We start from the raw sequence: 20,855 nt of genomic DNA on the forward strand, positions 1-20,855 counted from the left end.
CTTCAGCGGGTGGGCATCACCTGGTCGTCAAGTTCGTCATGGCCGATGCTGAAGCTGCTCAACAGAACGCAGTGGTACGCGTCTTCGGTGCGGATTGCGAATTCGTGTACTTGATGTGCTTCTATCACGTGGTGGCCAAGGTTCACGAAAAACTCAAGAGTGTTCCGGACCGCTTAAGCGAGCAGGTGATGGCGGACATTTACGACCTTCATTTCGCGACGACCTCAGCTGTCTATGACGAACAAGTGAAACAAGTGCTGACGAAATGGTCAGGTGACGAACACTTGGTTGGCTTCAAAGACTATTTCGAGCGCACATGGGTAACAAGCGCATTTTGGCGATGGCAGTGTTTTCATACGCCGAGTGGATTTGCCACAGGGAACAACCCGGTCGAACAGCTCAACAGGTTGATAAAGCGTGACTACACTCTCCGAACGAAGCACAAGATCGGAACATTGGTCCAGTTGCTCGCGGATTGCTGTCAGCATCAATCTGTCGCCCCCAAGGTATTCAAGGTATTGCCTGAGCGAACGCAACAGCTCAAAGCTCGAGTAAAAGATTTCCGGCCCCGAGATCTCCTTCTCGACATGACTCCTGGACGGTCGAGCATTGAGTTCTTACTGGCGTCCCCGAACCCGAATGAGGTTCGTGTATTGTCGCGCGGCTGTTCTCGCGTTTATCTACCTGGGTTGGGGCGTAGTAGAGAAACAGCCCCTGTCTCGGCTTAGATGGGCACCAATTACGCTCGCATGGAGATGGAGGGTCAGCCAGATGGTGGCTGGAGCGTCGACGTTACTGCGATGACATGTGGGTGCAAGTATTACTTCAAGTTCTCAATTTGTATTCACCTTCTGTTTGCTCTTCAAGTTAAGAGCTACACCGGTTTAGATGGAAAGAGAACCGTCGTGAACCGCACGGTAGCGAGGAAGCGCCGCCGCACTCGGCAAGCAACTCTCCATATTAGCGGCGCGAGTTCCCAAGTTCCTGCTGGTCGTCCTCGGACAAACGGCCACGCACTTAGCATGGACTAACGCTTAGATAGTGTTGCATCGATGAAAACACTTTGTTGCGTCAATCAAAGCACTTGATTATTTTGATTTTTTTGCTTGAGCTAGTTTTCTTGCAAAGCGATAAAAGATTGTTTTTCTTGTGAAACTTCTCTTCATCCATGAGAACGCACTTAAATAGAACATCTCTCTTAAATACATAAATAGATGCACAGAACGGAACTTTAAATATCTATCTATCTGAAGTCTACTTTATCGATGTTCATTCCGCAATCCGCCCTCACGATGGCCACCCCTGGACACGACTTCGGCTCCGCCCCCCGCTTCACCCACCTCCGCGACAGAGTTTTTTTTTTAATGGTGCCAGCAGCACCTAAAGCAGCGTGGGTGGGGCCGCCTCGATCAAGAGGCCGCCCGATTTTTAAGGTCGTGGGGCTTTACTCAACGAAGCTCGTCACCCGACGTTGGAGGCACCATACGGCGTCTTCTTGACGCCGTACCGCAAGCCCGCATTACTAAGCCCCGTCTCATTGATGCTGCACGTCAAGGCGATGATGCGGGCGAAGCGGAATGGGTTCTACCAGCTGGAGTGAGCTTAAAAGCCCAGCCGACCTACCAGATGCGGACGATTCTCGACGACCGCCGCGAGAACGGAAGGGTCCTATTCCTTACCGCATGGGAGCCAACATGGGAGCCCGCAGCAAACCTTACCTCCGGCGAACTCCGTAAGTATCGGCAGCGCAAGCGACGTAAGGTAGAGAGGGCCTACATTGAAGCTGAAGCAGAAGAAGAATAAGCACTAGAGATAAGAGAGAATGATTGCATTTACATTGCATTAACACAATTAATATACCGTTCTTCATTACAGGATCTTCGTAGTACGTCATTTTCTGTAATAAGGCCAATTCCGCACAGCCTTCAGCAAGGACGGTACAGGGGCTAGCCCTTCAACACGTCCCGCACAAGCCGCCCGAAATCAGCCTTCTTACAGCACCTTGTAACCGTCCTGCATGTCGCCGCGCCCGCGCACAAGTAGTCTGCATGTCGTAGTGTCCAATCGCAGCCACGCAGTAGTCGTAGGTCGAGGCACGGGCGCCGCCATGCCGGCGATCAAGCCCGAGACACGCCGCGCCCTGGTTGCCTTGCTGCGCCCTTCAGAGGAATTTGTCGAATGAGCTGACTGCTCCTCACCGGAGAGGCAGCCAGCTCTGATTGGTAGATTTACAAGGACGCAACCACGGAATGGATGGTCCATGGGTACGTCCTACTGTCTGTGCCGCACAGATGTGTCACACATGTGCACGCGCACGTGCGACAAGGCCCACATGATGTGGCACATCTGTGTGGCATGCAGACACTCTTTGTGTTGGCTGCATACTGCTGTGTGATAATACTATTTTGTCTTACAAATAGTATCAAATAGGGTCATCGGTGGGTCTGGTCGTTTTTGGACCCGCGCTCAAAAAAACTGGGCAATTCTAAAACAGACCCAAATGGCCCTAAAAACCTAAAAGAAAACGAAAGAAAAACGGCTTTTGAAAAACTGCATTTTCTCAGTGGTCAAAATCAATAGAATGATACAGGTACGAACTTATAACTTATTCATTCTCATCTAATAACCACTTTATGCCGCGACATCTGATCTCGATGCTCTACGACTACGTTGGGTAGGTCTAGTTGTACTCACACTTTCGTAATACGCCGTGGGCATGTGGGCATTCGTTTTTAAATTACCATACTACGAATGTACAATTGCTCGTGAAGTACGTAACGACCGTCAGCATATCTGAAAATGAGCATCATGCTCAGAGAACTTCTACCTGGCGAGTTCATCTCAGCGATTAACGAAGAGATGAAGCATTCCGGCGCTACCAAACGGTAGCTAAACATGGATTCATAACGAATATTTCGCGAATACCAGCAGCTAGAGGATATGATGCCGATGCTCTGGCGTTCAAGAAATTATACTATCTTAGCCGAAAATATTGGTTTTAGCCACTTTTGGAAACATAAAACTCTTATCGTGCAAAATTAGAAAGCGTTAGAAACGCCCCTCTGTTGTTATGGTCAAATTTTAAGGTATAAATAGTTTGTATTAGTCTCTTCTTCCGAACAAGCCTAATTTTACGAAATATGTCAAAACAACCTAATACAGTAAGTCGGGAAATGGTTCGTGGCGGTGAAATTCGGATAAATCGTTGGTGGACTGGTAGTCACCTGCACCACAACTAAAACATATACTCATTTCCATTTTTCTGGTGGCTAACGTCTATACAACTAAGAGAACACAAACCATTGCCCGTTTAAGATCAAGCATCGCAAAGCTGGTACAGGCGGTCCAGTGAGTGTTCTACTCGCTGGACGTTCAGCTTAACCGCTCTCATTGAAGCATACAAGAGTTATCCCGGATTATCTAACCGCCATGTTCCATAATCTAGTTAATCTGGTCGTTAAAGTGATACTTGATCCCTCACGTGCGTTTAACTCTTTCGTGCGCCATTTACATAAACTATATTATACAGAGTTATGTAATTTGTTTCTAAAAGGCGGTTTTATCGCAAAATCACGGTAGTCCTTTCGCCCATCTCTTGTAATAAATCGTTCAAGATGCTTTGATGATGCAATCAGACATGCATTTGACTTCATTAAAACAAAGCAGGATGATTAAGAATCGCATGACACCTGCAATGCCATACCATAAAGTACAGATCCTGCAAAAGCGTCCTTGTAGAGGCTAATCCCTACTCTCCTTTGCACGAATATCTAAAAGGGCGATTTTTGCGCCCTTTTCCCACGAAGGATTAATATGGATACGACTGTGTCCTAGAAACAGCCAAAACAAAAAAGCGGTAGCTGGTATGAATGAATATCATCAAATCTCCGACATCACTTATTTTTAGTAAGGGAATAAATAATCAATCATCCATTTTGTTTTTTAAACAACCAATCATTGACGGATTCCAAATCGTGCTGGCCAATCGAATCCGAAAGAGTTAAAAACATTACCTAAGCACCCAGCTCCAACAAATCGGGTCAGAGGGAAAAGGAAAATATAAATCCTCCTACAAATTTCAAGATGTTAGCGTATCACACGCGTATCATCATTTATCCGACTTCTCCGACCGGTATTACACTCCGCGCCATAAGTTATCGACAGGGTACGCCCCTGCCAATAACTCGGCCATTTTTTTTTAAACTCAGAAACGCTGTTTAGATATGACACGCAGTTGATTGGACAAAATGCTCTACACGTGTTAACAACTTCGATTTTGACGTCCTTAACAGGGTTGATATACAAATGGACCGATTTAGCACTGCGACAAAACTATCGGCAGATTGGCGTCTTTACAAAAGCTAAGATAACTAGAGTGATGGTCATTTTGCATATGCAGCTGAACAGCCATTGAATTTGCGCTGGACGCGCCCTTAATAGTTTTCCGGCTGTATGGCAAGCAAACCACGACTGCAGGACGAAGAACACGGGCGGATTAAGGGACTCTTTGAGGCAAACCTGTCAGAGAGCCAAATTGCCAAGCGAACGGGGCGCTCAAGGGAGACGATCACACGAACGCACCAACTGGAAAGCGCACAGGTCGGCCTCCGACCATTTCAGAGCGTGAAGTACGTCGTATTGTACGCACGGCTGCTGCTGGCGAGTACAGCGCTGTACGACGGAAGGCAAGACGGCGCGCATAAACCGGAATGCAATCGCGATCTACAAGGCAGCACCAGTTCCGCCGCAGCCGAATCCACCGGAAGACTGCAACCAACAATTCTTGGGGCTATCGACGAAATCGCCCGCCAGCCCACCTTGGACCCAGCACAGGTTTGGAAAATTATTCGACAGCGGTTTTACCAGGACAATGAAGGTGTTGTTGGCGGTCTTCGCAAGGAACAAGTTGAGCCGGTTCTACCGAACCAAACTGAAAAATTTCGGTAACGACGTTTTCGTGAAAATCAAGACGACCCCTCTTTGCAATGTCCGCAGAAATCCAGACTTGAAGTTTTTTCAGTTTCACGTCAATTACTACGAAGGTGATTCTCTCCAGCATGGGATTGTCTGGGGTCTTCCAGCCCTTCTGGACCGGCTCCGGTCCCGTCAAAGCTCGATTTTTGTGGACGCGACGTGGGGGCTGAGTCGTTGGTGTTGTCTCGATGAAGGGAGGTGGTGGTCCTTGGTACTCGTGTAGACGGCCCACACGGTTGAGGTAGTCGTACCTGTTACGGCACGACTTCTTTCGCTTCGCCACCTCCTTCCGCTGTTTCACAAATTGCGCCCCACAGGCGTTCACCTTGTCCTGGTGACGCCTCACGTTCCCGTGCGCGGCGAAGCGCTTCTTGCACTTCGGACACTTCTTGGAGCGCCGGACCATCTTGGGAAATCAACAGAGTAGTCAGTCCAAATTATCCTATTGTTAAAACGTATATTAAGTTTCACAGGAATTTTCTTACTCAATGCATCAACAATTGGGTCAATCTTAATATACAATTTCGATTATTTTTATTTTTAAAGATAAATCGTCGGATAAAAAGTTGATCCCAAAGTTGACCCTTCCCGTGTTTGATCCGAAAAAAAAATCGATTCAAAGGATCAACAATTGAATCAACTCTAGTACAAGAATAACATTATTCGTTACAACTTAACGTAATTCATCAGATAAAATGTTGATCCAAAAGTTGACCTGTCCCGTGGTTGATCCAAAAAAATAAATTCCAGTCGATCTCGTCCGCGAAGGGCTGTATCCACATCTACGCATTTGTTCGTCCATTCAGAGTCTTTAAGTCGATGATAGGAGTCGGCAGAACCAGTAGCCACTAGAGCTCGCTCACCCTTGGTTGCGGAGGTCTCAGGCGTGCCCTTGTCCAGGGTGTAGCGCTCTTGGGCTTGGCTTGGAGGTCACGGACCTTGCCTTCAATGCTCTGCTTGAGGACTTCGAGATGTATTTCCGCTGGCCTTTCTAGATGCGGAGATCATCTTTGTACGACTTGGATATCGAATGGAACAGATAAATGAACTTCTGGCACTCGGTCATCACCGCTCGCTGGCTTCTGACACGGCTTTCATCGCGTTCTTGAGTTTGAGAAAGAACTTAGTCAAGTCTGAGCCTTCCTCATACTTGATCTCCGTCAAGTTGTGTTGGATGAAGTACTAATCACCATGAACGGCTGCTCCCTCGTACTTCTGGCAGATAAAATTGAAGATCTCGTAGGATGTCGTGAGATTCTTGATCAGCCGCACGTGCATATTGCTCATCGTTTCCATCAAGAAAGCTTTGGTCTTGGTTTCTTGGCGACGGCACTCACGCTGACTAAGAGGCTGAGACTTCTCTTTCTTGACGCGTCTGCAGGCACGGCGAGCTTTGCGCTGGATGGACGGTCAAACTACCGGGAGGTCCTTCCGCTTGATTGGGATATCAGAGCTGGCTCCCGAGTCTTCTTCCGGGTCTGAGGGCGGCTTGAGCTCGTCGTTGCTCTCGTCATAGTCCACAGCGTCGGAGTCAATTTTGACGTTCTTGGTAACCTTGCCATGCGTTTCGTCGTCGACGTTAGACATATCGCTGCAGCTGTCTTCATACGCACCACCGTAGTCAGAGTGCTTCACGTAGCCAAGTAGATATTTGACATCGAGTGCGGGTCTTCCACACGTCGAAGTTCTTGGCGCCGAGAAGACGTGGAAAATCGTCGCTTGAGACTTGGCTTGGGCTCATAATCTATGGCGAGTTATGTTGGTATTGAACGAAGAAGGAGAAGAAGAGGAGTAGTGTCTGTGAGTTGTAAAAAAAAAACAAAGTGAGTGTATTGAGAGAGAGAGAGAGAGAGAGAGAGAGAGAGAGAGTGCTAGCTCTTGCAGATGATTGGTGTAAGGAGGGTGAGTCTTATATTATGGCTCACTCTATAGCATACTCTACTCTGGTCTAACGGCTTTAATTTGTTTTTACTGACTGAATATCAGCTCTTGGGCACACCGTATCACTTAACAAGGGGGCTGGTTCAACAACTTCTATGCACTACTGGTGGAGATACTCCAACCTAAACGACTCCACCAACTCGGTCACGATGTTCTTGTGCTGCGCCATGCCTCAAGCAAGTTATGAACTAGAGGAGTTGATCTACAGTAGAAACATCCCAAAAGCGGGAATTTTCACGCAGGAAAAGGACCATTTCGAGCGCAATGAGCTGTAGGCCATTACGCTCGTGTCCAAGAGTTGCACGCGCAACACTGAAGAAGCGCTCCACCTTGTTCGAGGTGGCGGGGATGCTGCCTACGAGGCAGTACCGAGCTTCTCGTGCTTTAAGACGGCGCCTCTTCTCGAGCCGCTGCACAAGCGAGTCCGTCTCGGCTTCTTCATCATTGTTGTTCGGGGCACGGTCTACTTGGAGAAAAGAACGAAGAGCCCGTTTCTCCGACGCGGTGAGGCGGGCTCCATTTCCTTTGAGCACACGGACGCAACCCGACTCAAAGTCTGGGCTGTGAACGATGTTTGCTCGAGGAGCTACATGTATCAGTATTAGTTAGAAAATATTATAAAAAAAGTATCGTAGCTTAGCGTACTGATATAAGCAGCGAACGCAGGCTGGGCTTCAATAAGCCCGTCGAACCAGATCCGCACGTCCAGTAGGCTCACGTTCTCTCCTTGTAAGGCCTTGGACACTGACTCAAAGTCTTTGAGATCTGCGTAGAGTTCCTTGAGCCGGCGGTTGCATGCCGGAGACGACAGCAAGCCCATAAGCTCCAGTACAGCAAAGTAGCGATGCACCATTTAGAAAGTGGACCCCCAGCGGGTATCCTGCCGAATTACTGGCCGAAGTGTTGTCTTAAATCTAGTAAAAAAAAACCATATAAAATATCATATTATTTGCATAATAATAACACAAAATAGTATTAGTACTAATACCAATACTAATATCAATAGTTCTTACCGAAGTTTTGCTGACTGCTTAATCGTCCGCAGCTTGGTCATCAGGTCTTGCACAGCAGCCAAATCGTCCTCGTTATGTGTCAAGTGCTGCTGAACGGCCCGATTTAGTCGATGACTAGCGCATCCGGCCAGCAGCACTTGCATCACGGTTGTCAATCACCTGTTCACTGAACAGTTGTCCCCAACTAGGTACTTGCAGCAACTTAAATTCTTACCAAAATCTTGCTCGAGCATTCCTGCCAAAAAGTTGCGGTGATACGGGCCGACAGGTCCTCGTCGGGCTCGTTAACCACAGAGGTCATGCTCAGAAGCGCCGACTTAGTAATGCCATTGTCTTCGTAATACGCAAACACATCTGCTACGCAGCATGGTCCAAAGGACATAGAGCTCGAGCTCTGCCACCGCCGGGTAAAACTAATAGAAAAGAAGTACAGCGCTACGCTTGTACATTCTTTAACACAATCAGAAATCAAATACATTTTTTTAAACTACGTCTGGTATAACTACGCACAGACACATCCTTATCTTGCTCATCTTCTAGACGGTGACGATGCGCAGTATCCTCTGGTTTATATCTCTTAGGAAACACTTGACGTCTCGCATTTAGAAGCATCTGTTCCCATCCATGTTGACTCACTTGATCCCAAAAGTTACGCCTTGGTTGTCGTTGGTGTACAACCGAATTCCGTATCGCTTGAAGATAGTCATCGTGCGCACGACGGATTTGCCTTCTTGTGTGAACCATTAGTTCGTAGACTCCACGTCAGCAGCAATTGTAACAGTCAAAGGTTGTCTTTGCACTGGATAACGTAGACCGACAGGAAGTTCCTTGAACTCGACAAGGTAGTTCAGCTTCACAACAATCTTGTACTTAAGATCGTCACCAGAACTAGTAGCACTGTTTAGACGAACTGTATCATTCACAGGCTTCACACGAATCAATAGTTTCTCCGGAAGTAGAGGGTTTGTGTTAGTAGCCGTCCAATTCTCAACTGATGAATCCAAACGAATTTCTCTTGTGTGTTGACCAGTACGGTATTCTCCAGAAATGACACACTTGGATACACCATTGTTTGCCACCATGTTCGTATTCTCAAAATTGTCTATCAAGGCAGTCGAGTTGATGTTCTCAGCATTGATGGTGTCATCAGGATGTTCTCCTGCAACTTCAACTTTTCCAGTTCCAGTGATAGCAAGAGCACGGCGATCGAGATAGTGGTACATTGTGTTTGGCCACAGCTGCATATCGTCGTTACTAGCCAGTGTATTTGGCTGGTCATCGTTGTAGAAGAGTCGGTATACCCACAAAGGTTCTGTAGATAAGTTCTCCACAAACACATTGTACTGGCACGATACCACATGATAGTAGTTGTATAGTCCGGAGTAGTAGTTAAACCACCGGGCCGATTGCAACGTTCCATCAGCGCTCTCAGGAGTAATGTTTGTAACACCAGCACCAGCGTTAATGCCAACAACAGAATTGGCTTGCGAACAATCGTATGGTGAGGTCAGACGAAAGATATGATCTCTCGAATAGTAGTCTGCAATATCCGCGTATCGCGTTTCAACATACGGCAGACTCGCGAACGTATAGTCTGGTGGTCCTCTGAACACGACATAGGGATTATCGATTGGAGTCTCTCGAAGACCGGCTTGGTTACCAGATCCGTCACCTTCACCACTTCCATTTCCGTTCATAGTATTCTGGAAGTTGACTTGTGCGTTATCAGTCGAATTCGGCAATGATGGTTCTCCAGGTGATTGACCATCTTTTTTATCGTCCCAATGTTTTCCTCGAAGACGCTTTCCTGGTGGTCCTACTAATCCAGCTTTTGCTGCATTACGTTTTATACCAAAGTACAGTTTTCCTAGCGCTCCACCGTAATCGTTAAATGAGAATTCTTGATATGCTCGTTCATCGTCTTTTCCATATTGTGTATATGGATTGAATCCTTTTTTTTCCAAGAAATCATAAGCAATATCATGTGCTAAAGCAACTCTGTCATTCTCGTTATTTGATTCTCCCTTGTCAAGTTTGTTTCCTGGTCCTAGATACTTGTATCCTGGCAGTGTTAAGTCCCACATCGTCTTTTACTTACTGACTCGAGTGAGGCGAAGTGTTCGTTCCGTAGTAGTGATCCTTGATGATCTGCTGGTATTCCTTGGCAGTCTTCAACGACTCTCCAGTGGGAATGTCACGAGTGTAATCCCACGACATGAAGAGTTTGGTTGGATCTTGATTTCCCACGCGTTTCAAGCCGTTCAGTTCGTACTTCGACAGAAGCTTCAGTCCGAGTATCTGCAAAAGAACACGAACGTTCACTTCATAGAAGCGACGACGCAGAGCCGTTAGATTTTCATTGCGTCCTGGCATGTCTTCCGGAATCACATCGTTGATGGTGAAGTTGGAAGAGACCAAGACAGTGGTACGAGCCAGTTGCGGCGTCTTGTACTTTTGGTCAACTGGGAAACCAGCTTCGTCACAGATGGTCTTTAGGAACTGGACTCCCAACTTTTCAACCGTCGTGTGATCGACATCTTGAAGAAGCATGTGCGTGTGCACTTTTGGCTGGTACAAGTCGAAGAAACGGTTGTCCAGATTCTTGTTGTAATACGCAGGATAGATGACCTGCAAGATGGCAGACTTGCCAGAACCAGGAGTACCAGTAAGCCAGATGTGAGGGTCACCGTTGCTCTTGAAAAAGTCACGACGCTGTGAGATCATAGCTTTCAGCTTTTCTCCATAGGTCAAGTAGTTTCGAGGAAACTTGGTGAAGGCTTCCTCTTCGCGTCCTTCTTCGATCATGCCTCGCATCTCCTTGATGACATCGTCAAGTTTTCTCTTCTTTTCCTCTGGCGATCTCTTGGTCACTTGAGCAGAGATATTGGGTTTGTCAGCAGGTAGAGTGCCGTACTCATACAGCTTGAAGTCCTCGTTGATTTTCGTTTTTGACTTGGTGTGATGATCGATCCAGCCTTGGATAGGCAGATCACGGTTACGTGGAACAAGGTAATAGCCATTGCCTTGCTTGATTTGAAGATTCTTCAGCACGGAGTTCTTCGAGACGCGGTTATTGTACACCAGAGCTACGTGCACGTGCTTGATGAGGTAGTCCGTTTGGTAAGGACGATCACCGATCTCTACTCCACCGACGAGGCAGTATTGGAACTTTCCTTGGTCAACTTCGCTCTTGACATTGAGAAGGAGAGCCTCGAGATCTTCATCGGTAGGTACATTGAAGCGTGCGTCCCACTGACGGTCCATAGTGTGGAAAGGAACAAGAGGGGCCATGGTTGTTGGAGAGAAGAGAAGTTTTTATTTGCCGGTAAGATTGGAAATGAGCTAACGGACTTTTGTGAATGTCTTTGTTCGTATAGAGGAGTGTCTCTGTAATAGAACATAGAAAAATTTCTAAATAGAATGATGGTACTTGAACATGAATACAAATGTTTCTTACCGCGGTTAGAAATATGGAACGTTACCTCCTAGAGGTACGTTGAGATCTTTTACCTTGCGGCAGGAATCTGCCATGGCGCACGAACAACACCATAACATCGTGACGGAACTCGTCGAGAGTTTTATCGTCGAAGAGAACAAGGCGCTCCATGACAAGCTACGTACGGCCATGAACGAAGCGCAGGCGTTGCGTCTACGCCTTACTCGCCTGAACACGTTGTACAACATGGCGGGAGGACTGAACGGTCGCATGCAGCAAGAGCTGCGAGATTTGCATGCAGCGATTGAGATGATGGATCTGATCGCGAGGGAATATTTCATCAATAACGCGGAGGCCCGTGCGCGTTGGGCCCCGTACTGTGCGTTCGAAGATGACGAGTTTCATCGTTTGATTGCGGAAGCGAATGCTGGATTTCCGTCGGACTTGGCCATCGTGATGGAGCCAACCCAAGAAGATGAAGATGATCGTGACTCGATCATCGACATCTTGGAGCTGACGGAAAAGGAAATGCGCGATTTCATGGATGTGTAACTACATAATACATGTCTCATTTCATCTGAATGATTGTTGTTTGTCTTAAGAATGATTGTATGAATAGTGTGAAAGAAGGTACAAGCGTAGCGCTGTACTTCTTTTCTATTAGTTTTACCCGGCGGTGGCAGAGCTCGAGCTCTATCTGCTACGCAGCATGGTCCAAAGGACATAGAGCTCGAGCTCCATGCCACCGCCGTGACTAAAACAATAGAAAAGAAGTACGGCGCTACGCTGCCGTCTTCTTTCACCATCTTCAAGGCAGATGCCTTACAAAGAAAAAAAAACACACAGAGACATCAAACAATAAAGGAAAAGTTCAAGGAATACGTATATTACTTCTTATTCCTGATCCATTATGAAACGAAACATGTCGTCGTCGGTCAACGCACCGACGAGATCAAACTCGTTTTCTTCCTCACTCTCCTCGGCTTCCGTAGGTTCCATGAGAATGGTCAGATCCGAATAAAAGCCGACGTTCGCTTCCAGGATCATACGGTCAAAGTCAGGGTCCCCATACGCACAGTAAGGACCCCAACGAACACGCGCCTCCGCGTGGTTCACGAAGTACGCACGAGCAATGAGATCTATCATCCCAATGGCGGAGTGTAGCTCCCGCAACTCGGATTGTAAACGCCCGTTTAAGCCGCCAGCCATGTTTTACAGCGTCGAGAAACGGGTCAACCTCAAATGCAACGCGTTCGCTTCATTAAGAGCCGTACGGAGCTGCCCCTCCAGACGTACGTTATCCTCGTTGATTAACGCCTTCGAGCAGTGCACGCAGAGTTTCCACTGAAATCGGCTCCAAGGAAGTGTACCTTATAAAAACATAATCATATTAGTATTTACATTATCAAAAAAGTAGTAATAGTAATCCGTACCGGCGAGCGAACGCGTTCTCGCAGAACATGAGAAGCAGATTTGCCTTTACAATCCACTCGAGCCAGCCGAAGCGGTTCATAGCCGTCCGGCAAGCGTAGTGCGCCACCGAACCGGTCTGAGCTGTTGTAGCAGCGAGCATCTCTCCTTGGAAGGTTGGATGCTCGCTGCGCACATGCTGCATGAGATTGGTGAAGCCATTTCGGCTCGTCTGCTTGCGTACCTTCCCGCAGCGGCAGCGAAAGTACTCCGGCACGGGTTCGCCGTACTGGTCGCGGCACGGTGAGTAGAAGTACGCCGCAATCTGCGCGTTTGAAAAAGCTGAGCGGGGACGAGGCGTAGCTAGCATGAGGTATAGAGCTTGTAGCAGACAGAAAAACTTGGAAAGTGAGGAGACAATGTGTCGGAGAGCTGTTTGGATAGATGGTTGGTTCGTGGAGGCTGACTGAAGGTAAACGTTTCCGCATTATAACTAAGTATGAATAGTACCTTATCATAAATTATGCGTGACAAATAGTAATTTGGGGTCATAAATGTACTACTTTCATGACTTATAAATAATGTAATCATATTTATGACCATTATTGCAAGTGTCATTTATTTTTCGGCGGCCCTGGATACTCGTAGCTTACGATTTCTGATTTTTCACAGTTGAGTTTTTATTTTTCACAATAGAGGTAGAAGTTTAAATTTCGCCAAAAAAAAGAAAAAAAATACGATGCCGGACCAGCGCAAGCGCCGCCGCTCTCGATCACGTTCGCACTCGGAGAGCAAACGTCCGGCTGTGGAGCTGGACGAGGAACAGCGCAGAGAAGCAGAGCGCATTGCTGCCATCGCCAAACGTGCCGAAGAGCGAGCAGCTCAGCGCAGGGTGAAGGAGCAGGAAGAAGTCGCTCCTAAGTCGAAAGATGCGGCTGCGAACGAGCGAAAGCTGCCGCTGAAGATAGAAGAGACCTCGACAGCTACGGATGATCCTCCCTCTAAGCCTACGTTCCGCTCCAAGGCTCAGAGACAGAAGGACGCGCTCGAACGACTCGAGAAGAAGCGACAGGAGGTGGACATTCTCCTCATTCTGCTAATTATGTTGTTATATTGTTAATAGTTATTATGGTGACAGGTAGAGAAGCAGCGGAAGGAGACGGAAGAAGCTCGGCGCCAATTTCTGCAGCGTCAACGGAGTGAAAGAGAGAGGGATCGAAGCTCACGGTCCAATGGTGACCGTCGTCGTGATGACCGAGCTGTGAGCAGTTCAAGAGATCGACGGGCAGCAGATACTTCATCTAAAAACGAGAGCAAACCGGCGCTACTGGATCCGAGCGAGGCGAAGGCTCTACAAGCGCTGAAAGATCAGTACTTGGGCAAGACAGTGAAGAAGAAAAAAGTGGTTAAGGCTAGCGAGAAATTCTCGAAGATTTTCCAGTTTGACTGGGAAGCTTCAGAGGATACAAGCACGGACCTGAACCCGTTGTATGCCCACAGGATGGACGTAAACTTGCTGTATGGACGCGGTTATCGTGCCGGTGTGGACATGCGCGAGCAGCGCAAGAAGAACTCGTTCTTGGAAGAGCTGAGCCACAAACGCCAGAAGGAACAACAACTCGCAGACGAGACGGACGGCAGCTTAACTAGTGAGCAGATCGCAGCTAGACAGCAGGAACGTGAGCGTGCTCTGCGCAACATGCAGGCTCGCGAACGAGACCGTATCCAGGAGATGGCTTCACGTGAGGCGAAAACTATGGGCACGCACTGGTCGGAGAAGTCGCTGGATGAGATGAAGGAGCGTGACTGGCGTATCTTCCGTGAGGACTTTGACATTACTCTTAAAGGTGGGCGTGCTCCCAACCCGCTACGTAAGTGGAGCGAAGCAGGCACGATGCTGCCTGACGCTGTGTACAAGGCCATCAAGGACTTGGGCTTTGAGCGACCGTCACCTATTCAGATGCAGGCTATTCCTATTGGTTTGCAGAAGCGCGACATCATTGGTATTGCTGAGACTGGTTCCGGTAAGACTGCAGCCTTCGTGATCCCCATTATCGCCTACATCTACTCGCTGCCGGCTGCCATGGTGGCACGAACCGGTGAACAAGGTCCATTGGCGCTGGTTATGGCACCTACCCGTGAGCTGGCGCTGCAGATTGAACAAGAAGCTATTAAGCTGTGCAAGTACACGAGCGTGGGGCTGCCAGAGAAGATGAACCCTATCAAGACTCTGTCTGTCGTTGGTGGTCAGAGCATCGAGGACCAGGGATTCCGTCTCCGCGAGGGTGTAGAGATTATCATCGGTACTCCTGGTCGTCTAATGGATTGTCTGGAGAGCCACTACCTGGTGCTGAACCAGTGCAACTACGTGGTATTGGATGAAGCCGATCGTATGATTGATATGGGCTTTGAACCGCAGGTGGTGGCTGTGCTGGAGAACATGGGATCACTGTTAAAGTCCGAGAACGAAGAAGAGATGGAACAACAACTTACGTTAGCGAACGGAGCGCAGCCAGGAGAAGAACTTCGGCACCGTCTTCGAGTCACGACCATGTTCAGTGCTACGATGCCTGTCGAGGTGGAGCGTCTAGCTAAGACATTCTTACGACACCCGTCTATTGTCAAGATTGGTGACGAGGACTCTGGCAAGAACAAGCGCATCGAACAGCGTGTCATGTTCATGAATCCAGGAAAGAAACGCTCCAAGCTGGTGGAAGTGCTGCGTGACATTCTCAGTGCGCAGAATGTTCCAGTGCCACGGTCTCGTAAGGAGAAAGTGGTGGATGGCGCTAAGATCATCGTGTTCGTCAACATCAAGAAGGAGTGCGACTCTGTGGCCAAGTTCATCTCAAGCGAAGGCTTCCGCTGCACTATTTTACATGGTGGTAAGACGCAGGATCAGCGTGAGGAGAGTCTCAAGATGTTCCGTGAAGGGTATTGCGATATGTTGGTGGCCACGGATGTGGCTGGACGTGGTCTGGATATCCCGGACGTGACGCACGTCGTGAACTTCGACTTGCCGTCCAAGATCCAGAACTACTCGCATCGTATTGGGCGTACCGGTCGTGCCGGTAAGGACGGTGTAGCCATCTCGTTCCTCACTGACGACGACGAGGAGATCATGTACGACCTCAAGCAATACCTCGTGTCGACAGAGATGCCTGTACCCAGTGAGCTGGCCAACCATCCGTCCGCTAAGGCTGCTCCGGGTGCTCGTGACGAGAAAGGAAACGTCATTGCTCGCTCCAAGCGCGACACCGTCATCTACGCTAAGTGAGGGCGGCAAAACATTGCAGAACGTGGGCTTTGTCTACTTCATTTGGCGCTGTGTTGATGTTTCTGTCCCTTTATATTTACTGGCTAACCTGGTTCTTAGCTGATCTCTATGGACACGCCGAGGTGGTGCGAGTCGCTGTCGTAGTGCCGCAAGTCCATTTGAGCAGACACGCGCGTCTTTAGGTGCTTAGAGGTGCGCCATTCGAAAGCTCCGACGAAGATGCCATCGGAGCCAATGGAGCTAGACACAGTCTCTGTGTCTTTTAAGGCGTACTTGCCCATGAGTCTAAGCGATCGTTTGTCTTTCCTTCGATCAAACACAAACCTTGAGCTCACCATGAGCTCCGGTAACACTGTTTGGGTCAAGTCCAATTGCACCTTGCGTCCTCCATCATTCCTAAAAAAAAAAGGATTAGTAATTCCATTAAAAAAAATTCAGCAAAATTTCACTTACACTTGTAGCAAAGCGAGCAGGTCTTCGTGGGTATAACTCGTAGCAACGTTGAGTGTAGTAAACCTGCCCAGTCTGTCGCTATGGTCTAGTCCGACGTCGTAAGCTCCAATAATCCCCATAGCAATGTCTCCAACTTTTCCTCCTAGTGTGGCCTGCAGTGTCGGTCCATTGACTGCATCAATCTTGGCTCCAGCGAAAAATTTCTGCGTCTTATAATCAGCCCCAATGCGCGCGAAAGACGCCGGTGCCTTGTCTGTAGCGGACTCCTGGGCTTCAAGAGTGAAGCGCAAGCTATCACTGGCCTGGAGGTGCGCCTGAAGCGCCAAATGACGCGACGAACTCACACGAAGACTAGAAGTGATGACGGAGTTGAGCTGGCTTTCACATGCCAGCGCCGACTCGACACTGCGCTTGACTGCGGCCTTGAAGAATGAGGCGAGCACACACGTCTGTAGTCCGATCGCTGTGCCGCTGGGAGTGAGTGTGTTGATCTCCAGCGAATGAAGTGAGTGCGTGGTAGGCTCCAAGGGCTCACTCAGTCGGGTGTTCTCAGCGAGGAAGTCGTTGTACAAGCTGCTACTTAGCCCAGCGGTAGCACGTCGACCCGCCATGATCGAGAGGCGGAGCGATGCGGTCTGGGGGGCCAAGCTGGTACCACCGGAAAGACAAACAGATCGTACAGTGTTTCGCACAGAATAGAGGGGGTTGGTTGAAAATCAGCAAAGAAGAGATACGATTGGTGAAAAAGCGCAATCCTAAACAATTACTGACAGCACTACATGTGAACAATTCTAGCTGTGAAGGTTGGTGTCCGCAAGCTCGTCATTTCCCACGCCGGGGCCGTCGATAGCCTCCCACGGCTCGCGCTGTCGCTGTGTTGATGTGGGGCTACTATTCTCAGCCGCTTGCTCCTCCGATAGATCATCCGCCGACACCTCGTTCTGATCTTCGTGCTCCGGTTCCTGGTTTTCCGACAACTTGTCTGCATCCTGCTTCTCAGCTTCTTTTCCTGTACTGCCACCCACACCTACTTCACCTTCACGCCTGGTTGCTCTCCGTCCACTATCGTTCTTCTCTTCTTCCTCCGATTCGTCCTGTAGATCAATGACTTCCGTTGTCTTGGGTTGAGATACCTGGCGATTCCCCATCTGCGCTAATTGTCTGTTCCTTGCCGCTATCGCTGCAGCAAGCTGGTCGTCCGGCGACATAGACATCGTCGCTGCTACTGGACCACCGCGTGGCGCCAAGGTTCTCGTAGGGTCTGGTTCAACCCAATTCGGTTTACGAGCTGCTGGTCCTGGTCCTCCACCGTGAATGTTAAGCCGCGCCGCAGCAGCTGAAGTCAAGTTGAATGGACGCACATTCAACGTGGACTCCACCAGCTTGTAGAAGCGTAGTGCTCGGTCAAATTCTACGGGATCCATCTCCATCATACGCTGGCTGATACGCTTGCCCACTTCCTGTGCTGTAACATACTTCTGCCATGCTCCAGGGGGAGGAACCACGTTGCTGAATTCGTGATTTGGCCCCGTATCGCTACCAATTTCAGTAGCTTTGTCTTCGAAAAACTGTTTCGCCTTTGTCAGCACCCAACGCGGCTCGATATGTTCCATCGGAATTAACGTACTGCAGCGGATAATACGCCGGACATAGAACACGTGACGACACGGCAAGTGATGATTCACCATAAAGGCACAGGAACACTGCCATCCACGCTCGGCCTCGACACAAAACTCCTTGGACGGATCATCACAGAAAACCTCGTTGTGAGCCACAGCCGATACAAAGAATGATCCACGGGTTGGCTCAAAGAACTGATACGCGCCGCGTGATATGGCGTAGCGGTACTGTGGGAACACCAGGCTGCTAGCAGCAGGACTCACGGTGGCTGCTAATAATCGCATTTCAGCGTCGTATTCCTCGCCACCAGAGCCACTACGAATCGCAGCAATACTCGCGTTACTAAGTTCGGTGTTCAAGTCACGTATGAATGCACGTTCCACTACTGTCTGGTAGTACCGGATTGCTGCGACCGTCTCGTCCAGTGCCATCTCTTCGTTCACCGCAGCGAAAATCTCTCTCCACGTAGGAGCAAACTGCCCATCATTCTCAGAGATACTGAAGGTCGTCACACCTTCACGGGCAAATGTAGTCCAGCGATCACGGCAGGAATCCCACATTTCGAGGTAGTAGCGGAAGAAAGAGTGTTGTTTCGAGCCCAACACGTCGGCCATGAGAGCGATATTTGCGCCATAGACAAGCGAAGTGGGCGCGTACACCAGCAGTTGGGCGATTCCTGTGAGCCGGTCCCGATGCCACGAAGTCAAGTCGTTCCCATGGTTTAAAATCGCCTTGTGGAGAGCACGCACGACGTGAAATTGAGAGTACAGCACACGGGCTGAAGGGAAACTCGTTCGCAGCTCCTCTAATAGACCAGGCGAGTCATCACTTGGCACGATCAAGGCGCGAATTCGAGGATGACGAGCGTTATGCGCCTTGAATTGATCGAGTGCAGCACGGAGCGTCTCGGATCGATCACTTTCCACGATAGCGTGCTGCACATACTGCCAGTTGCCGAGTGTGTCGTGAGCCATAAGGGAGAATACGCTGTAGCTTGACTCGGATGTGTTTTCCTTTGAAGGAGGCAAGGCATCCACACGCAACACTTCAGGGAATGCTTCAAAAACCTTACGCATGTGCTTCGTTTGGAGCGTAATATTCGACAAGACCTTCTGTACTTGCATAACAACATATTCACGTTAGATTTTGCAAATATTGATTCTAAATTAATGAGACCGCACCTCGTTATCGACGAATATTTTGGCCGCATTGCCCTCCAACGCGGCGAACTCGTTCACATATGTAGCCAATCGTTCCTCCACTGATTGAAGAACATCTCGTTGACTTGAGCGCACCCGCTTTACGCGCTCGAGGAACGCACGCACGTCTGCCATTGTAGGCAAGTGGGTCATATCTGTACTCGCTTTCCTGGTTGTGGCTTCGCCCTCATCGCTCCTGTAATACTTCCGAGGGCGACCAACACGTCGTCGTTTGGTCTGCTGCGTCTCCTGTGATACTCCTGACTGCGATGGTGAAGCTGTAGCCGTTGAGAGAGCTGCAGATATATGCGTAGCACCCCCTCCAAGTGGATGGTTGTGGAGGAGACTGGCTTTGGTCACGCGGATACGGTACTTCCCGTCCTCATCAAGCTGCAGCGTCGCATTTATCTGCATATATAACGCGTTATCTTCTTCTGGTATCATCTACCAAGGCAACTTAGAACGTACCCTGGCCTGGCACTCAGACGGCTGCTCTCCGTTCCAGCGTGCATGGGGTCGTGCGGCCTCCCCTCGGAGTTTATGGGAGCATTGCAGCATCCTCGTGTAGTCCAGGAATCTCTCAGGTAGTAGTGGACTGGGGAGAGGCCGACCAGAGCCTGCAATCGACGCCAAAACCTGGTTACGCGTCTTAACGGATGTGGCACTGCGACGGCTGAAGGTCTAAACGAAAGCATTAGGGGCGAGGTACGCAATTTGCTGACGCACGGAGAGGACAAACCTGATGGGTGCACTGCTGGTACTCCTCCATGTAAGCGAAGAAGTCGTCCCACGACACGAAGTCGCGGCGCTCCATGGGTGGCGCCGGCCACGACCTGCTCGCGGTCGCAGTCTCCATTTTGTGACAATGAGTTGTTATGTGTGTGTTGTGTACCTGAAAACATCTCTTAGAACTTAATTTTGTGTACATAATATGAACACCGAATACATATTAGTTTGACTATGCAACACAAAATTTCGACCAATCCTAACAAGAGTGCGTCCTATTGTGAAAAATCTAAAATCAACCATGAATTAATCAGAAATTGTATCTAACGTATAATATCGATTAGAGTTCCCCTAGCAAATAGAGTGCCCTTCGAATAGAATGCGGTCCCGCAGAGCACTCTAAAAAAATATAGTGCGATCAATTAGAGTGCGCTAACAAAACAACCTTTCAAGATCTGGACAGTGCAACCTAAACCACAGGGGGCAACCATCGTCCGCCTGAGGTCGAGTTGGTCGCAGCATGGGTAATGAAAGCGTGGCGACAGACGCCAGACTCTGTCGTCGCGAAAAGCGTTTCGATCTGTGGTTTTAGCGATGACCCTACTTCGTGGCACCAAGTTTCGAATGGCTTGGGAACTCCGTAGTCACGACGGTGCCGAAGATGACAGCGGAAGCTTTGACGACTGTGAAAGCTATGAGCACATCATGGAGGCGCTGGACGACATCGTCATTGAGGATTGATAAAGGTCACGGATCTTGGAAGACGTAGGGGCTTGTAGGAAGCGGAGGGAGGAGTCACCACTCGG

The 20,855-nt window shown here is 49.0% G+C and overlaps 11 protein-coding genes across 11 annotated transcripts in view; 4 read left to right on the plus strand and 7 right to left on the minus strand.

The window, feature by feature from the left end:
• PPTG_18480 (hypothetical protein) overlaps positions 1-1,038 on the plus strand; it is a gene marked incomplete at both ends in the record, with an annotated part of 1,922 nt that extends 884 nt beyond the window's left edge. The window contains 2 exons of the mRNA XM_008916715.1: positions 66-644; positions 922-1,038. Of these exons, the coding sequence (XP_008914963.1) occupies positions 66-644; positions 922-1,038 (696 nt within the window). The remainder of the gene's footprint in view (positions 1-65; positions 645-921) is intronic.
• A 3,805-nt stretch (positions 1,039-4,843) lies between these two features.
• On the minus strand, positions 4,844-5,380 carry PPTG_18481 (hypothetical protein; the record flags this gene model as incomplete). Its single annotated transcript, XM_008916716.1, has 1 exon — positions 4,844-5,380. The coding sequence occupies one exon, from the start codon at positions 5,378-5,380 to the stop codon at positions 4,844-4,846; it is 537 nt and encodes a 178-aa protein (XP_008914964.1).
• Positions 5,381-7,103: 1,723 nt separating this feature from the next.
• On the minus strand, positions 7,104-7,768 carry PPTG_18482 (hypothetical protein; the record flags this gene model as incomplete). The annotated part of the gene is made up of 2 exons (XM_008916717.1): positions 7,104-7,501; positions 7,561-7,768. The coding sequence occupies 2 exons, from the start codon at positions 7,766-7,768 to the stop codon at positions 7,104-7,106; spliced, it is 606 nt and encodes a 201-aa protein (XP_008914965.1).
• Positions 7,769-8,310, minus strand: PPTG_18483 (hypothetical protein; the record flags this gene model as incomplete). The annotated part of the gene is made up of 3 exons (XM_008916718.1): positions 7,769-7,829; positions 7,929-8,014; positions 8,143-8,310. 3 exons carry the CDS (start codon positions 8,308-8,310, stop codon positions 7,769-7,771), a joined length of 315 nt encoding a protein of 104 aa, XP_008914966.1.
• Positions 8,311-8,671: 361 nt separating this feature from the next.
• Positions 8,672-11,219, minus strand: PPTG_24378 (hypothetical protein; the record flags this gene model as incomplete). The annotated part of the gene is made up of 2 exons (XM_008916763.1): positions 8,672-9,926; positions 10,027-11,219. The coding sequence occupies 2 exons, from the start codon at positions 11,217-11,219 to the stop codon at positions 8,672-8,674; spliced, it is 2,448 nt and encodes an 815-aa protein (XP_008915011.1).
• Positions 11,220-11,457: 238 nt separating this feature from the next.
• On the plus strand, positions 11,458-11,916 carry PPTG_18486 (hypothetical protein; the record flags this gene model as incomplete). Its single annotated transcript, XM_008916719.1, has 1 exon — positions 11,458-11,916. One exon carries the CDS (start codon positions 11,458-11,460, stop codon positions 11,914-11,916), a length of 459 nt encoding a protein of 152 aa, XP_008914967.1.
• A 326-nt stretch (positions 11,917-12,242) lies between these two features.
• Positions 12,243-12,573, minus strand: PPTG_18487 (hypothetical protein; the record flags this gene model as incomplete). Its single annotated transcript, XM_008916720.1, has 1 exon — positions 12,243-12,573. The coding sequence occupies one exon, from the start codon at positions 12,571-12,573 to the stop codon at positions 12,259-12,261; it is 315 nt and encodes a 104-aa protein (XP_008914968.1). The 3' UTR covers positions 12,243-12,258.
• Positions 12,574-12,661: 88 nt separating this feature from the next.
• PPTG_18488 (hypothetical protein) lies at positions 12,662-13,144 on the minus strand (the record flags this gene model as incomplete). The annotated part of the gene is made up of 2 exons (XM_008916721.1): positions 12,662-12,734; positions 12,798-13,144. 2 exons carry the CDS (start codon positions 13,142-13,144, stop codon positions 12,662-12,664), a joined length of 420 nt encoding a protein of 139 aa, XP_008914969.1.
• A 306-nt stretch (positions 13,145-13,450) lies between these two features.
• Positions 13,451-16,520, plus strand: PPTG_18489 (hypothetical protein). Its single transcript, XM_008916722.1, has 2 exons — positions 13,451-13,849; positions 13,913-16,520. The coding sequence occupies exons 1-2, from the start codon at positions 13,514-13,516 to the stop codon at positions 16,049-16,051; spliced, it is 2,475 nt and encodes an 824-aa protein (XP_008914970.1). The 5' UTR covers positions 13,451-13,513; the 3' UTR covers positions 16,052-16,520.
• Positions 16,060-17,187, minus strand: PPTG_18490 (hypothetical protein). The gene is made up of 2 exons (XM_008916723.1): positions 16,505-17,187; positions 16,060-16,447 (listed from the first exon to the last, which is right to left on the minus strand). The coding sequence occupies exons 1-2, from the start codon at positions 17,113-17,115 to the stop codon at positions 16,147-16,149; spliced, it is 912 nt and encodes a 303-aa protein (XP_008914971.1). The 5' UTR covers positions 17,116-17,187; the 3' UTR covers positions 16,060-16,146.
• A 3,456-nt stretch (positions 17,188-20,643) lies between these two features.
• Positions 20,644-20,790, plus strand: PPTG_24379 (hypothetical protein; the record flags this gene model as incomplete). Its single annotated transcript, XM_008916764.1, has 1 exon — positions 20,644-20,790. One exon carries the CDS (start codon positions 20,644-20,646, stop codon positions 20,788-20,790), a length of 147 nt encoding a protein of 48 aa, XP_008915012.1.
• Between the last annotated feature and the right edge of the window lie 65 nt (positions 20,791-20,855).

Source organism: Phytophthora parasitica (genome assembly GCF_000247585.1).
Source record: "Phytophthora parasitica INRA-310 unplaced genomic scaffold supercont2.88, whole genome shotgun sequence".
NCBI classification, from domain to species: domain Eukaryota; phylum Oomycota; class Peronosporomycetes; order Peronosporales; family Peronosporaceae; genus Phytophthora; species Phytophthora nicotianae.